Source organism: Daktulosphaira vitifoliae, unplaced genomic scaffold, assembly GCF_025091365.1.
Source record: "Daktulosphaira vitifoliae isolate Bord-2020 unplaced genomic scaffold, ASM2509136v1 Scaffold_2, whole genome shotgun sequence".
NCBI classification, from domain to species: domain Eukaryota; kingdom Metazoa; phylum Arthropoda; class Insecta; order Hemiptera; family Phylloxeridae; genus Daktulosphaira; species Daktulosphaira vitifoliae.
The window spans coordinates 942225-960676 of NW_026099573.1; the positions used below are offsets into that span (position 1 = coordinate 942225).

An 18452-nucleotide genomic window follows, 5' to 3' on the forward strand; every position below is an offset into this window, starting at 1 on the left:
ACAAAAAATAAATATTGTATTTTATTAAACAATATTTAATCAGGAATGTATTATAACATAAAAAATTATAATTTTTTTATGGAGTGTTGAACAAATAAATTTTAATAAGGTATCTCACGGCTACTAAAAATTTTACTAAAAAAATGTTAAAATACATTGGTACAAAAATATTGGTTCGCAAATTATTTGGTGACTAACTTCTTAAAAATTAAAAGGATAAACATAATAATTAAAAAAATTTTAAAACATATAACACATAACGATAATAAAGTATAACTGTTTTTTTTTTCTTAAAACTAACGGTTTCAGACAGTTTAAACAATATATAAATGACTTTATGCTATAAACTATTCATATTCATTAATTTTAATGACTTTTGTATGCATTAAATTTTATGAATAAATTTTACGAGCTATAATATTATCAATTTAATATAATAGTTGAGATTTCTCACTTAATATCACACACTATATTATTATCATCACAACATTGTAACAAATTAATGTTTGTGTATAAATATGCTTGATAATTTGTTCGTACAGTATTTTTTTTTGCATAATAATGCTATATTATTAAGTACAACAAAAATGTTTTATTAAACATTTTTAATTATTTCAATAATTTTAAGAGAAATTTTATAAAGGATTTACAATTAAAACAATATAACAATAAATAGCAATTAATCAACAGTTAAGGAATACTATTAGATTTCAATACCTATCACATTCAGTTTCATTAGCTTTCAAATTACCCTCAGGTTTACTTTCATTTAATGTAGACCACGCACAATGTATTTGAAAATGCAGTCTTGTTTCTAAAGAATATCCTGAATAATTTTTTCTAAAAAAAAAAATATTTAAATTCTAGTTATATTATCTTTTATAATAACTATTAAAATATTTTAGTAAAAAAATAATACTTCGCTGATTCAAGGAACCAAGCAGCTTTATCTAATTGCCCTTTATTTTTATAAAGAAAAGCTAGTTCTACGTGAGCGTACGGCACTAAAAATCTATCCTCTTTAATTTTCTTTTCCAAAGAGATTACATTTTTTAAACATTCTTCAGCAAGTAAAGGGGTATTCATTATGCGTAGACATGTCCCTTTAAGTAGTTGACCAAGAGCTTTGTTATCAAATTCATATTCACTACCATATTGTCCTGTAAATATTATTTTTTCAATTCATTGAACAATTCAATAATAGTTTGAAAGTATTGCTATAAGTATTTCAATGTTAACATGATATAAATGCTAAATATTCAAATTATATATAAGAAATATTACAACTCAAGTCTGTAATTTATCATCTAATAACTAAAAGATATTAATTAATTATGTTTTACCTTAACATGGCATAGATATACATTTAAGTATTATTAGTTTAATTGTTCAAAAAAATGTTTTTGGAAAAAACACGGTTTTTGAGTGTATGAACTAGTATAACTAATTATTATTAACTTTTTTTTTATACATTTTCCATACAGAAATAATAGACTTGCTTAGTTTTAAATTGTTTACAATCCTATATATAAATTAACTTTCCTATGAGCTTCTATAGGCACACATTAGGAGAGCATAGGGGAATATATCCCCTAGGAAATTAGCGTAGTTGCTATGAAGGTTTTTTTTATAATAATTTTACTATTAGAATCGCTTTTTGAACTATATTATTTTTGTTTTATGTTATTTTCAGTTTTTTAAATAAAAAATAATGGACAAAAAATGTCATTAAATTGTCTCTTGTAAAATATCATATAACAGCGTCGAGATAAATAAAAAAGGAGAGTACCTAACTTTTTCTTGTCTTTTAAAATAAGTAGATATACATTGCATTTTATGATTATAACCTTTAAATGAATATTCATTTCTTAAGTAAAAAGAAAACTAAAATTAATTAATAAAATAATAATTCCATTATGATTCTTCTTTAAAATATAATATGCAAAGTATTGGTGTTAATGACCTTTTTAATTGATCACCGAAGAAAAATCTACTCTTAAGATTTGACCAAATATACATAAAATGACTAAATACAACATTATATCGTCATTATTCGACTTCTATGGACTTGCAACGTATTTTCCCTTAGGGTCCTAACAGTTCGCTACGCTGTACCTAAAAAGGCAACAGTGGCCCTACATAATTTATATTCCACTAAAAGGGCAGTTAGTAGTTTTGTATCCAAATAAATATAGGCTCTTAACTAACAACGATAACAAGCATTTATTTCTCTTTAATATTATTTAAAATATAACCTAACTGGATCTCAAGAGATGTTGGTGGTATCCAAGTTAGGTGAGCGACAGCGGCAAGTGTACACAATCCAAAATAATAATAATAATTAAAACAATAATACTATTTATATTAGAAACCACAATAATAATTTGTGAGTTAAGTTATCAGATCAATAAAGGTAATGTACCGCAAGCGTAGTAAAATATCGACTGTCTTCCTCGTGTTTTTTATTAATTCAAGAAGAGTGTAATCGGTATGTTAACACCCGCACGCCTCATACTCATAGTTGGGCTGCAGGGACGTTTATGCTAATCAGGCACTAGTATAGTTGCTAATTTTTAATTTTGGTTGAGGATAAATAATCTATCCGTAACAAACTAATCGAACATTTTATGACATAGAAATATTAGAAGGAAAGACTTTGGCAAGCTAAATTAAATCACAAAATAGTGGTCCATTAAGTCAAAATAAGGACAGACCGCCAAAAAAATTTTGGTATTCTGGTTGGACAATTAACCTTAAATATTCTTAGCATATTGCTATCAAACTTAACGTCGTTCCCGATTTCGGCTACATAGTTGTATTATATATTGACGGATTTCACAAGTATTGTATATCTCAAAATACTAATTTTACACAAGTTAAAACCCTTTAAAATGCCCCTTAAATATATTTAATGTCTTGTACTAAAATTCAAAGTTAAAATTAGATACGATTACTATATTTTGTAGTTTGTAACTTGAAAAAAATAACAACGCTGTTTTAAGAAACCTATTTTTAAGAATTTCCTAATTTCAATATTATCAAATAAAGAAGTTTAAAATCTCACTTTAATGATATAAAAAAAATAACGATTTTAACTTTCAATAATAATACCACACTTCTAAAATATTTATTCAACCGTGTTAGGATAAAGAAAACTCTAATCACATTTCTTTTATTTAGGGAAATCGTGTTTTTTCAGGCAACCCCGGGGAGGTAAGACCCCCAGAGAATGTACTAGGCTGATTATCGTGAGAAATATGAAGAATAGTAAAGAAATTTCAAATATCAGTAAAATTTAGTTTTTTATCACAATGGCTAGATAACAGTAAATTATATTACATTTATAATAATAAAAGCGTAAAGATGAATGTATTAAATTTGTATTGGATTTTTACTGTTCTATGACTAAATCAAGATCGACGAAGAGAATAATACATGTTTATTTTAATGTATGTATGACATACTTTTGTAAAAAATTTTATATTTAATTATATTGTTATCAAACATAATGATAGACAAAAGCAATTATCATCAACTTTTTTTTTTTTTTTTTTTTTGTTATATTACAGACCCCCTGATTTTTTCAAATGTTTTCATCGAAAATTATCTGAAAGAAACGCTGGAAAAAATATTACCCATATTAATGGACTTATATAAAAATTATTTAAATGAGTCTGCTTTAAATTAGTTCAGACGTGACATTAATTTCAACCCAATCCAATGTTATTAAAGTCTATACCAGGATTTTTTTCAAGATCTTTAGTATGTTTGTCAATGAGTCTAAACAAATTTTCGCATAGTGATTTCTTTTTACTGAACACTTTGAATAGATTCCAAAGGTACATCAGCTCAACTGCTGGTAAAAATAATCTGTTGTTTTGATTAATATATCTTTGTGATTTCTTAACTGAAAATTTCTCCATTGGAATTGATTTACCCGCAATTCTTTGTTTATATTTTGGCACATCTCTGTATTTATAAAATAAAATAAATGTAATATTGAAATTGATATTAAAATGAAGTCGAATTTTGTTAAAGGATAACTTGTCCGTACAAAAGTACTTACAGCATCAATTGATTGATAGTATTTAGGTCATCACGAGACAAGTTGCTATGTCCACGCATAAGCATAATACACGCACGCTGGTAATTATAGATGGTACGCGACCATTTGCTTTCTTCCATTAATTTACACGCATACATTTCCGCACGTTTCCAATCTAATGCCACACTATTAAAATAATAATAATTTTAACCATTATTAAATAATAATGCACTGTTAAATTATAAATTATTTATTGAAGATATTTTAACAAGTAATGAATTTGCGTCACAAACACAAAATAATAACATATGTAAATCTATATTTAATCTAAAAATTGAGATTAAACATAAATTACTTCTTAATTTATTAAAACATTTACTCACAACAAATAATTTTTATATAATTAAAAAAATCATCTTGTTATTTTTACACTACTATCCCAGTAGTGAAATCCCAATTTGAGTCGCCCTGGAACTACTGTAAAGCAATATTTCAGGGCAAAAAAAAATTATTTAATCTATTAGGAAGTACCCTATCTCTCCCCAAGTACGCTACTGTTACCAGGTCATATTTAACATTGTAATTATGAAATCTAATCGCATATTACCAAGATAGTATATCTTTGATTGAAAATTAATGTACAAACCTGTATGCCCAAACCATTTCCCAATAACAAATGTGATGGAACTGTTTCCATGCAATCTGTGATTGTACTGATGAAGTATACCATTTGGCTGCTTCTTCAGTATTACCTCGCATAAATTCTAATCGTCCTTTGAAATATAAGAACAATGCACCATTAGGGTATATCTATAAAATATGTTATTGATAGAACAGGAAAAAATTATAACTCGAATATCAAAAACTATTTACTGCGAGTTGTTGTTTTAAAGCCACATCGCAAAATTCTAAATCACCATCCTCTTGGGTGAATACATAAACTATCACTAGATTATAGGCGAGCAAAGTCATTACACATAAAACATGGCGAACTCCGTTTTGCAGCTGATTGCCTAAATGCAACTCGTTTAGTCCAAGATGCTATGTAAATATTGTTTATAATTTATAAATATTTTAGAAAAACATATCCAACATTTCATTAATAAATTATTTACTTTGCTTCCAGAAAATCCTATGAATTCTAGTAGTTTGATTATTTTTGATGGAAGCAATGAGATCATCTATGAACCGAAAAAATAATTAGATAATTTCAGAACTAAAAACCTAAATGATTTCGGTTTTTCGAACATTTTTATCATATCTATTAAGTTAATTAACCTATATCAAATTTTTAAGAATTTGTAAGGATTATAATTATTGAAACTGGAAGTATTATGATATAGGTTATAAAACCTTAAATAACCTAAAAATTGTAAAAACCAAAATTAACCATTATTAAATATAGATTTTTAACTTTTTTAAAGTCAAATTTTAATACAATTAAAGGCAAACTTAAAACAAAATAATATTTTTGGGTTCTGTAATAATCTTTTTAACATGAACTAAAAAAAAAATCGATATAGATAAACAAATATATTAGATAATAGAAAAAAATGATCAATAACCCAAATTATTTCCGTTCCTATCCTTTGGTAGTTTTACAATATTTTATAAAAAAATGCATCAATCTAATAAATAGTTTTTAATAATTCATCTTTGCGTCAGTATGAATACAATTAACATATTTCTTAAAAGCGAATTTTTCAAGTAATTTACACTGGGATGTGTTTATATTAGCTCAATAGTAAATCATTCGATCAAACTAAAAAATATTTATCATTAAAATGTTTTTTGGAAGTATAATAAAACTATTAAGAGTATTTTAATCTGGTATTGTTTAAAACAAAAACATTAATTATTAATCAAACTATAAAAAAGTGATTTTTCATAATGTTTCTCGGATTACTACTTCCCGTAGTGTCCTAAATATTTACGAGGATTGGATCGATGTAAAAAGTATTATATAAAAGTTTCTAGAACAAATTTTCATTTCAACTTATTAATTTAAAATAAAATTAACCAATCACAAAATAAAACAAATTAAAGTACTTAAAAGAAATATAAGAAAGTTTTCTCATATTTCTTTTTAGTATAGATTTTTTTTATTCGTAGTTATTTGCCATCCACGCTACGCATTTGCATTAAACAGTCAAATATGAAACCGACTAGTGACGGATTCAAAGGGTGTGTGCCCTTTTCTAAACTATCATTGTCTACTAGAAAAAATACCTTTTGAATGAAACAATCAATAAATAATTGATTTTGTGACGTCTAAAAATTATTTGTGTCATATATTTTAGTGAAGTATTATTGATTAATACAAACAAAATGAATTTGTTATAAATAATATTTTCTTAAAATGATTTTATTTTAATTCTTTATCAATATATGAATTATAAAAAAAATTAATCAATGTATTTTAATTGATAAGTTAACTTCACAAAAAATAAAAAAGAGCGACTTTTTTTTTACTTGAGAACATTAAGAAAAAATGTTACTTTTACCATTAACACCTTGTTATATAAAGCTTTATTTATTAATGTAAATATTTTTAAAATACAAACCAAGTTAAAGGCGCCGATTCCAAGTCGTACACCGCTCTCAAAATGAACTTTATAGGAATTTTCTTCTTCTATCCAAGATCGAGAAACCAGAATATTATTGCACTCTCTGTAAAAACAAAAACAATATATTTAAGATGTTTATGTTTATCTTGAAAATAAAATGAACACTATGTCATAATATTTATTAAATACATACTTACTTATATGAATTAAAACATGAGCGTATTTTTATTCCGGCTCGTAAAAAGCTGACTAGCGTTTCATCTTCAATAAATGTTAATAATGCTTTGAGCAACAATGCCTCTGCATAACATAACTCCGCATGTATTTCATCTGTAAACAGCAAACATGTATTTCATATGTAAACAAAATATTAATAATATAATTTTTTAATTAACCTATTTAATTAATTTTTAAAAATATTTTTGAAAATGTCGCAAAATTTTGAAAAAAATAATTATGGAAACAGTATTATATAAAGAAATTTAAACCAAAATCTCATAAAAAAATCTAATAAATTTTGGAAAAATTGTTGATTTTAATTTTCTTATATCTGACATGCGATAAAAAGTGATTAGCCTACAAAGATTATTTCAATTATTTGCCGTCACATTAAGTGTGACAATTTCAATCTCACTTATTGGTTTATGCGAGTTACAACACAAATTGATTTGAACATAAGGTTAATTTATCTGTAATTTAATAATAAAAATAGTAAAAAAATTCAAAGTCTTTTTTAAATAAGCTGGTCTACTAAGAAATCACATAAAAAAAAGATTTTTTGATTTTGATAAAAAGTGAAAAAATTAAAAATAACTGATATCGATTTTTGTCAATCAATTTCGTTAATTCAAATGTTTAGACTTATAATATTACAAAATTATGCACATCTATTTCCAACTTGTTAAACGACCTTTATACTCAACAATAACAACCTAAACGTAGATTTGTTTTACTCGAAGGTTAAGAAGTAAATTTCAGTATCTTACTATTATAAGAATAACAATATTTACCTGGGGTATATGAATCATAATTAGGTTTCTTCATCATATTTCCAATGGACTGCGTTAATGTATTCTTCTTCCGGTATAAGTTACACAAGCGTATACTTCTTTTCAATGACGTAGATGCTTTTTGTATACTCGACTGCAATTAGGATATTAAATTAGTATAAATTCAACAATTTCAAAATGCAAAATTAATTAAAATGTGACTTTTGAATTTTCAACAAAACAATTACTTTTTTAACCATGCGACATAATTATATCTTATTAATAAAAATAAACTCATAATTAAATTATGAGTAATATCAGTAGAATAGTTGTGGGGGAATTGTATACATAAATCTCATGTTGTAATTTTTAATATAATTTACTGTCGTGTAAAATAAGGTTTGTAATCGAAAATTTGAACCTCAAATCCCTCCTCTTACCTATACCTAAGATCTTTTTTGTTTGTTGTATTGTAAAAAAAATAACTGATTTGTTTACTGGTTTATAAAGTTAAACAATTTATTATTCATAACAAAAATTGGGTAAAAAAAAAATGATTATTTTTGTATACATTCATCAATAATAATTAAAGGTTGGGTTATAACTCTAACCTTTATATCTCATAAATATCTGACCTTGATTATTCATATATATATATTGTGTAAATAAATTTTAATTCCCACAAAAATGTATAATAGCTAAATTAATAAGTATATTAATGTACAATATGTTGCAACATAGTTTTCTTCAAAACAAAAATTAAAAAAAATATTTTTTAATTTCTTAAGAGTTAGTTTCAAACAAGAAACCTTTAATTTTTATGGTGTTTTAATTACTTCCTCACTATATACATTAACAAGTATCAAATTATGTAATGTTATAATTTCTATTAATTTACAATCAATAATAATGACACTAAATTCTTAATATTCTTGAAAAAATTCATTAGTTGAAAAGTAAGTAAAGTAAAACTCACCGGCTGAAAAGTAAGTATAGCCTCAAGGAACTGAAATATTGATGTTCCCATTGTGTGATATAGACTTGTGCCCACCCTGTAATGTCATAATTAATTTCAAATTAAAAAATGAATTATAATTTTTGTAGTCAAAGCAGTAAATATACAGGTGATCAATTTTGGGTAAGAAACTGATTTTTTTCAGAAAATATTAATAACATCTAATTTTTTAAAATAAAAAAAGAATTGGTTTCAAAATGTCTGCAAAATAATGATATGTGATTCAATAATTTTTTTTCATCCCTTAAGAATTAAAAACTTAAATTACATTTCTAAATGAGAAATCCAATTTTTAACCAGATAATATGACAGAAAAAAATTACAAACAATTTTGTTCTAATAATTGTTTTTAACCTATTAATTGTTTACGTTTGAAAATTATTTAAAAATTGGCATTTTAAGTATCAATTCATCATTAATTTATGTTTCTTAATAGTGGAGGCAGCTGTAATGTGTTTCAATTGGCCGAAAAATGGTTTTAATAATAGTTATAAATACAAATGTTCGATATTTTATATTTTAAAACATTAAATATAAAAACTTAGTATTGAAACTTACCTATATCAAATATCAGGCAATATTTTTTGACACAAACAAATTTCATATTTCATTATTTCATCAAATATGAAATAATATGTTAATGTAATTCTTATATATTATACAGGACAAGCCACGAAGATATATCAAATTCAATAACTTTAAGTCAATAATTTTCTAGTTCTTGTTTTGTGAATTTTTGCATTTTTAAACTAATATAAAATTATATTTAAAAAAAATTGAATTGTTTTCGTACCAGAGACAAATAATAAGAAAAAAAATGTTTTTTATCATAGTTTAAAAATGCAAAAATTCTTTTTAAAAATAATTAGTTAATTGATTATTGAATTTTTTATATCTTTTATGATTCACCTTATAAATTAGTGTACCTATTTGTTTTCTTGTATAATTTGTATAGTTTAATCAAAATTTTAAGGGCTAAAGCTCCCTAGACCCAACCTCCACCCGACACCTATTGGTATAATAACTAATCATTCTGTAAAATTCAAAGTTAATTAATAATATTATTACTAAAACACACGAGTAAAATTATGCAATATTTCACACGTGATAATTGAAAATAAAATTGATCAAAAGAACCTATATAGAAATGTTAACATTTAGATGAATACATAAAAGAAATTAGTTACAAAGTAAAAATTATTTATAATTAATATATAAACTTAAAATCATATAAAAAATTGTACATTTATATATTATAACTGTTTAATTATTTATTCTAGCACATATATATAACATATACGCAACCCTTTTTTTAATTTAAATATTTATTTATTAAAATATTAATTTTTATCAAATCGTCAACCATTCGAAATGCATTTTTTATTGGAATAACCATTAGGTATAATAAAAAATTATTGGATTATGGTTCATTAAGTAATATTATTCAATGAATTATTAATGGGTGAAATTGGGGGTGATTTGTGGACTGCCTTCGTATGTAAAAATGATGTGAGAGATCGTGTCAAGTGAAGGTTTAGAACACAAATGGCCGACCACAAATAGTTGGGATAAAGGTGAGGAAGAAGAATTATTAAACTTGTATAATATACGGCATGCTAATATAAATTTTACAATTAATAAAATTAACGATTACTTTACCATGGTTGTAAAATATTTTGAGCATCATCAAATTTGTTGTTAAAGAAAAAATGAATTGCTATTTTTGAATCATCCAGGGCTGTATTAAGATCCATTGTACAGTGCCTAAAATTATGAAAAACTCTTTTAAACAAATGTATAGTATTCAGTTTATTTAACTTCTAGTACATATTGAAATATGCCATTAGCCTTCTGAATTAATAAAGACGTTTACCGGATGTACCGATAAACAATACAACACCTTCTCGATTAACACTGAAATATTAAACATAATTTCTTTATCTTTAAAATAACATTTTCTAAAGTAATAAATTTAAAAATGATATGTTCTACAACCTTCTCACATTACGTAACTTAGATAATAACGGACTAATTAGAGGAAATTTATTATGAATAATTAATTATGAATTTATCTAAAATATTAAAAATATTATATCCATAATACTATAACCATCAGTACAATATAAAAAACAACTGATTTTGTATTCACACTTATTTTAAATATTCGGAATAAAGACTGAAACTATAACCTTTTTTAATTTTTGGTAAACTTTTAAAAAAAGATTGCAATTTTTTTTCCTTATTTTAAAAAGATACCTATGGCGTACACAAACGGAACTTAAACCGTTACTTACATACAAAATTATTGTATTCGAATTGTTTATTCAACGGAGTAGTAAAAATAATCCATATGTAGGTACGTGTATTGTGAAATTTGCAAGTATAATTGTTGAAATTCCGGAACACTCACATATAAATTAAACAATCCTTTGTTGTTAAAATAATATCAAATATATAATTTAATTTGAAATTTACATATCATAAGGAAATATTATGACAATATTGTTTGATATATTTTTTCATATAGGAATTCAATATCTCAAGTTCACGAACTTGATATTTAAATAAAGTAAACAAATCATAATTATATATTACTTTTATCTACGTTCACGAATCCAATTAATTGCCGTAAAAGATTATAAAAAAGTTTTTTTTTTAATATTCACCAGTAATTCCTACTATGATGTCTATTAAAATATTTATTTCAATAATCATGAAAGATTTTCCAGTAACTCATATTTATATAATTACTATGTAATTATAATACATAATGAATCATATTTCTATGTGTAAACAATTAAATATTTAAACGAGATGTTGATTATTGATGTTTTCAATAATTTTCGTCAGAAATATTCCATTTTAAGGTGAATTCTTTTATGAATAAAAATTAAATAACTACGATGCAACATTTATAAAGTTTTAAGAATTTAATAAATCGCATGATTAAATTATTTTAATGTTAAATCTATTTATTCTTTATCAGTATGGAATTTGATTTAAAAAATCTAGTTTTCCAACTTCAAATCGTTATATTATATTATGAACTAATTCTACTTAAAGAGGAAGACCACAGAATTAGAAATATTTCATGGTTATCGATTTAAGAAAACTTAGAAAAAGTGCATTAATTAAGTTTACGGATAAATACCATGTGACCAGACTTAAAAAAACATTTAACTCGATCAGAAGACAATATATACTAATAATACCACAAGTTAAAACAGAAAAAATTGAGTAATTATTAGTTAATAGTAGTCATTATTATTTCATAACATTCAGTTAAAGAGATTTTATCATAAATGTTGAATATATTATTCGCTACTTTAACACGGTATTGGAACAACAAAATAATGAGTAGAAACTCGAATAAATTTGAAGAATTAATTAACTAATTAATTTTGAAATGAAAACAATAAGCATCAATTTTTATGTTACTCTTAAGATTAAGAAATGCTATTATGAAATACAACTTTTTTCACAAATAATAAACACGATGTGAAAATGAGTAAGTAGACTAGAAAAACAATTTAAGATATATATACATATATATAATTTTAGTTTCACTTACGCTGGAATAACTTCCAATGCATCTTCAAACTGTAAAATAAACATATATATATATTATTTTACAAAAAAACTTTTTTGAGATAAAATAGTAATAATAACAGTAGATTTGGGCAACTTTTTTAATAGCAAGTTAAGTACATAAAATCCTAACCTTTATATTTTATCTTTTAATACAATTTTTCATAGATTAAAATTTAAGTTAGTTACTCGAAGTATATTGTATTTTTAAATTATATAGCAAGACTGTTAATCATTACAAAAGTAAGTTAGTAAAACGAATTTACTAAATAAAATAAGATAAAGTACTGTATTCATTGATTTATTTATTTACTCATAACGAATTTAAAATATGCACTATATTTTTGATAATTAAAATTAATTAAACCTTTTTGAGAACTCATATAACATCAAATAAAAAAACATTTTACCTACAAACTTATAAAAAAATATGTTGAGTTCTCGAATACATATTTTTATGTAATAAAATTATAAATATTTACCTCATCTTCTGCATCAGTATCGTCAATATCATCCATGTCGTTCATATCGTTTGTCATGTCGCTCATATCTTTTAGTAGATGGAATTATAGAGCGAAAAGTTTATCAACCGGTGATATGGATCGATATTATTTTTAAAAAGCCCATGATGGTGCCTATAAGGCTAATAAGAAGGAAAATGTAAATTAATAATTTACGATTAGATATAATTTTGAAAAAATCAATATGTTTATAATATTATATTAAAAGCTATCTACGTCACGCGTGTTAAAGAAAGTTTGAAAAATACATGTTCAAATAATCAACAGACGGCAATCACACGGTCCGTCAAATAACAACTGACTGAACTGGTAGCGTAATGCTACTTGCCTCTCAATCCCAAACGAGAATGAGTTGGAGACCACTCGCATCGCCGCGCTAGCTATGCCCTCGTGTGAATTCGCCGCAATGGCAATAGTAGTAGTAGTAGTAGTAATAGTAAGCAAACTTTAAATCTCAATAATAAATGACAACCTTGACCTAGTTAAACATCATAAAAATGACAGTATCTTTTAAAATTAATATTCAAAAATTTAACCCAAAAAAACTTATAAAACTTGACATAAGAAAAAATTTAGAGAGATGGAAAGCTGAAGTAAAGCATACTGCCAACAAGGCCGGCGGAAGGGCAATGCCGCCAATACACTTGCCTGAAGCACCACATTTTAAAGGGTCTCGCAAGCGTAAATTAAAATCAAAAAGTTTTTATTTAAGTATACCTAAGGAAAAAGGGCCCCGCAAAACTGTTATTGCAATATATAACGCCGGCATCGACTGCACAATATCATTAAGAAAATGCTTATTAAATAAATATAAATATTAATACATTGACATACTAAAGGCAGATTATTGAAGTTTCAAAATTATTATCGATTCACCCTTTGAATTAAACAAGGTCAATAGAGCATTATATTTATAACCCTGAATAATTTTAGTTTATATTCTGAATATAATGAGTTTACTTTATCGTATCTAGTTCGATGACTTACTTTATATTACAGAGTTTTAATTTGAAATTACAAAATTCGCAAGGGTTTCATTAAAATATCACTGAAAGTTTTTAGAGAAGTACAATTAGAAAAATCCAGTGATTTGTTAAAATAACTTTAATTGTATTTGGATTTGAAAAAAATATTTGATTTTTCAGATAGCATACACCATTCTAGTTATTTTCATTTCCATTTTACAATGAAATTTCAAAAATACAAACTTTATAATAATTTAGTTTTAATATAAAAATTACACTCTTAAAATAAATGTCAAAAATTTTACATACATAAACTGGAAGATTTTAACGCATACAACATAAGGAAAAATATTGATATATGGTAATAAAAATGTTTTATCTGTGTACAAACTTTCGGTATTTTATGTCAAAATTACATTATATTTGTGTAAAGTTACCTATATATTAAAATATTAAACTGACGATTAGATATTTTTAGATCATTCTTACAGTGTATTATTATCATTATACTTATAAATATAAAACATCGACAAGTTGCAAGTTTTCATCTAACATAAAAAAATAAAGTTGTCGCGATAATCAGTGTGGACAAGTCGTGATTAGCTACAGGATCGATACTTGGTTACGAGTGGCTCCTATTGCTTAGCATGAGGTTAGCTCAGTTACTAAAATCACCATATCTTTCCCCAGTGATGGAACAGAAACCTGGTTCGAAATAATATAAGATTAAAAATACTTCTGTTTGAAGAAGAACTCCGGTAGACGTAAAAACGAAAAATGGTTTGAAATTATGAAAAATTTAACGAATAATCTTATCATAAAACTATTAAGTATTAAAAAGCTAATATTTTATTTCTTTGAACAAGTACCACTTATATTTTACAAATTAAATATTTTTAATTTAATTAAAGAATAAAATTATTGAAGCAAAAAGTACGTTTATTAGCTTAAAAGCTTAAACATAATAACAACTCAAACATAGAATATAATTTATCACGTAAATTCTTATTTGAATTTTTAAATAATTAAACAAAAAAATTAATTTTGTTTTCAATTCTCAGTAAAATGAACAAACAATATAATCTTATTTAAAAAAATTAGACATATTTGAAGAATTTTTTTCAGAAAATAATAATAATTACTTTTTTATAATTTTATTTTAGAAATGTTATAAAATGCGGGAGAAAGTTGTCAAATTATTTAACGTTTTACTAGTAACTTCTTAATATGTATGATACTGAATAATATTCAACAGAAGTATTTAACGAATAAACAAAAACAAAACGTGTATTTATGACAAGTTTGTTTATAAACTTATAAACATGATTATAACAATTATCAATTATTTCATTTATCATGAAAAATGAATAGACAACTTTAAAAACACCAATTCACTATAGAACAAGGATGTTATCAAAAATAAATACAAAAAAATACGTCTCAATATATAATAATAACAAACTTTTATTCAAGGCTGCAGTAAAACTAATTATACATATGTATCCCTACTTTTTAAAATACGGAAACGATAATTTATGTTTAATAAGCTGCTTCATAAAAACTATATATCGAGGTACATATCATATCATGATACTTCCACTTTAATTATTATATAAAACTATTGCATAAAAAATATATAAATTGAAAGATAAATATTAAGTTAGTAAAATTAAAAGTAAAGATTTTTTGTAATAAAATTTAAAATAAATTTAATATTAAATAAAACGTATTAATAGAACAAATTTTAGAAGTTTTCGTGTATTTAGATCGTAAAATTAAAAAAATTGAGATATGAAATAAATTTTTTAATTAAGGAGAATTTTACCTCTGGAGGCGGACTAACTACCCATCCCGGAGTAAGGAACCTCCTTCTTTGGCGGAGGCCGCTATGGCCCTAAATGGGTTAATAAAAGCGTATAAAAAAAAAAGAAAAAAAGGAGAATTCTACAAAGTTCACCTTAATTAATAATGATTATTTATATACTATAATGTAAGCATTGAAATTCAGTTTTTGTTTAGCATAATGCACATTTAATAAAAATTCTAAAATCAAAATTAGATAGAAAAGAGGAGGGGATACTGCACGTTATGAACCAGAACCTCGAGTTAAAAAATTTCGGAAAATAAAAGACGAGAAAAAAAATCATCATTAAAATATTATTACACTAAAGAAATCTCAATTAGTCTAAATCTGAAATTGATTATAATTGTCACAAAACAAGTATTTGTTTAATTCAATCATTAGCTATTAATCATAATAATCATGAATAATTAAATGATTAATTTAAAAAAGCTTTTGTTACAATTAACAGTCAATTCTAGAATTTAAAATGGTATATATGCAAATAAATCAATAACAAAATAATATAAAAATAATGTATATAAATATACAGAGTTCAGTAAATTAGGAAACAGGTCAGTAGTTACAACAACGAGAACAATAGAACTTGTATCCTTACTTGTTAAACACCCTATATATTATCTGCTTTATTAAAAGGTTTTTTGAAAAGTTTTACTAGTGATGTAATATTTCTTGTTAATCATTTTAAATGTCAAGACCTTCACTCAAATTTTATATAAAATTTATGCCTATAGTGCTAACACATTTTTGATGTCACTTGCCTCTTTTGAGCATTAGACCATTCATATATACCTCAGACATACCAAGTTTTCATAATTTCAATTTAAAATTAAAAAGTAAAAAAAAATTAAGTAAAAAGTAGCATAATTTTGGTTAATAAGAATATTTTTAACTAATAAAATATATATTTTTTGATTCAGTAACTAAATTTTAAAAGCTATAATGATTGAGAAAGATATTACATATAGTAATAAGAAAAAAATAACATAAAATTAAATTGATAAAAAAAAATTTTAAGTTAGAAAGGTATCAAGGTATTTTGATATAATGTTTAACAAGTAATGAGATTTTAGTAAAAAGAAATAGAAAAAATATTGAATACACCTATAAAAACTTTTATTTTGCTGAATAAACAGCATTTACATACATAAAACAAATAAAAATATATCATTCATTTTCGATTTAAACTTATACTTAAGTTAAACATATCTAAAGCTAAAAACACTCATCTATAAAACTCTTCTCTTTCCACTATGGTTTTATGGTATTCAAATCTGGGGCTATGCCGCTCCATCCAACATCCAAAAAATCCAATCCTTTCAATCCATTTGCCTACGAACACTCACCAATTCCCCTTGGTACGTCCCTAATAAAACTCTCCATTCAGATCTTCAAATTAGTTATGTTAACAATATTGCCAAAACTGCTTACCTAAAACTTCATAACAAATTAAACTCTTACCCAAACCCTAATATTCAATACCTCTATTCAAAACACATCCCCAACAATCCGCCAAGAAGATTAAAAAGAAAGTGGTATAGAGACCTCTTATAGGAAAAAAAAAAAAAAAAATGAAATCAAAAAACAAAATTCAAAGTAGGTAGTTCCATTGGGTGCCCCCCTACTGCATGCTATTCAAGTCATATTGCAATTTTTTTTTTCACTACTGTTAACCCATTTACGGTTGTGCATATATATTGTATAGATGTAAATTTTATAAAGTTATTTGAATAAAATAAATTTTAAAAAAAAAAAAAAAAAAAAGTTAAACATTTCGGGTAGAATAGTATCCAAAATAGAAGTCATGTCGATCATGTATCCTTAAAATAGATTTCATACTATAATTTAATAGTTTGAGTATCATATCGCCATATCAAAATTATTTTATAAATTTCGATATTTTTTAAATATTTATGGTAAGTTAGGAGTTAAAAAAATAATAGCTTTTACTGGACCAAAATAAACCATCATATCCATAATCATATCAATAAAAAACCATCGTATCGACAAAATTTACTACTTCTCACAATTTTGCTTTCCGTTAGATAAATCTGAAAAAATTGGTTATATTCAATTATTACCGGTTAGGTTTACGAAAATTGGATTCAGTTCCTATTTTTAGGTATACCTAAAAATATAAGCAATGTAAACATCTCTTATGTCTTATAAGAGTGTCGATTATTTTTTAATAGCAAAATACATATTTAATTATCTTGTGCAATAGAAAATTATCTATATTATATAGAAAATTATAAATATTTAAATAGCTCATATAATAGCATATAATCTTATTGAGAAAAATTATTAGTCAATAACAGCTTCTAAACTATTATCTCATAAGTTACGTTAAAGTATCCCTCAACTACCAAAACCCTTATCATATATATGTTAACAGTTCATTTTAATTTTATATTCAAGTTTAGGTTAGTGAATGATAATTTAACCATAGCCACATAAGCGTTCATCCCCCCCGATGTCCGCCTATACTGATGGACCCCCTACCCAGTGTAAAGGTGTTTAATTCCTCTAGAATTGAATCATTACTTCAAATGTTATGTAAATTGTAATTATTTTGATTATAATTGTTTTCAATCCATATTATCTATTTTACTTTAATTTAAAAATTGTAAAATATTTAACATAACAGTTGGTGATATAAATCGTATGGGATTCCACTGATAAATTGTTCGATACTATAGAAGATTTATTTTTAATGTATATCGAAAGCAAATAGTCTTAATATAGATAGATGGGAAGGAAGGAGAAGCAAAAATAAGGACATGGGTAAGGCAGGGGTAATCCTGTCATCAATGCTGTTCAACCTGTGTATTAAAGAAACAATGAAAGAACTGAGAGCAGTTCGAATAGGAGGAAATATTTTTACTGACTAAAAATTTGAGA

General features: G+C 24.6%; 1 protein-coding gene across 2 annotated transcripts; it reads right to left on the minus strand.

Moving 5' to 3' along the window:
• Nucleotides 1-21: 21 nt before the first annotated feature.
• Nucleotides 22-13077, minus strand: LOC126899299 (tetratricopeptide repeat protein 39B-like). Of its 2 annotated transcripts, XM_050674061.1 has the most exons (14): nucleotides 12687-13077; nucleotides 12188-12216; nucleotides 10276-10380; nucleotides 8578-8653; nucleotides 7623-7755; nucleotides 6810-6942; nucleotides 6610-6715; nucleotides 5161-5226; nucleotides 4919-5086; nucleotides 4692-4855; nucleotides 4067-4231; nucleotides 3740-3969; nucleotides 920-1160; nucleotides 25-840 (listed from the first exon to the last, which is right to left on the minus strand). In XM_050674061.1, the coding sequence occupies exons 1-14, from the start codon at nucleotides 12750-12752 to the stop codon at nucleotides 711-713; spliced, it is 1812 nt and encodes a 603-aa protein (XP_050530018.1). In that variant the 5' UTR covers nucleotides 12753-13077; the 3' UTR covers nucleotides 25-710. The 2 variants fall into 2 exon arrangements, with proteins under 2 accessions (XP_050530019.1, XP_050530018.1); XM_050674062.1 differs by lacking the exon at nucleotides 12188-12216 and having other exon boundaries at nucleotides 22-840.
• Nucleotides 13078-18452: the final 5375 nt, after the last annotated feature.

What these genes read in the sequence shown, in the direction of transcription:
- LOC126899299 (XM_050674061.1), bottom strand. Translation starts at nt 12,752, where the DNA reads ATGAGCGACATGACAAACGATATGAACGACATGGATGATATTGACGAT. An exon ending in CTATACTTACTTTTCAGCCG is followed by an intron (nt 7,756 to 8,577) that starts GTGAGTTTTACT and finishes TCCTAATTGCAG; the next exon opens with TCGAGTATACAAAAAGCATC. An exon ending in TCATGTTTTAATTCATATAA is followed by an intron (nt 6,716 to 6,809) that starts GTAAGTATGTAT and finishes TTGTTTTTACAG; the next exon opens with AGAGTGCAATAATATTCTGG.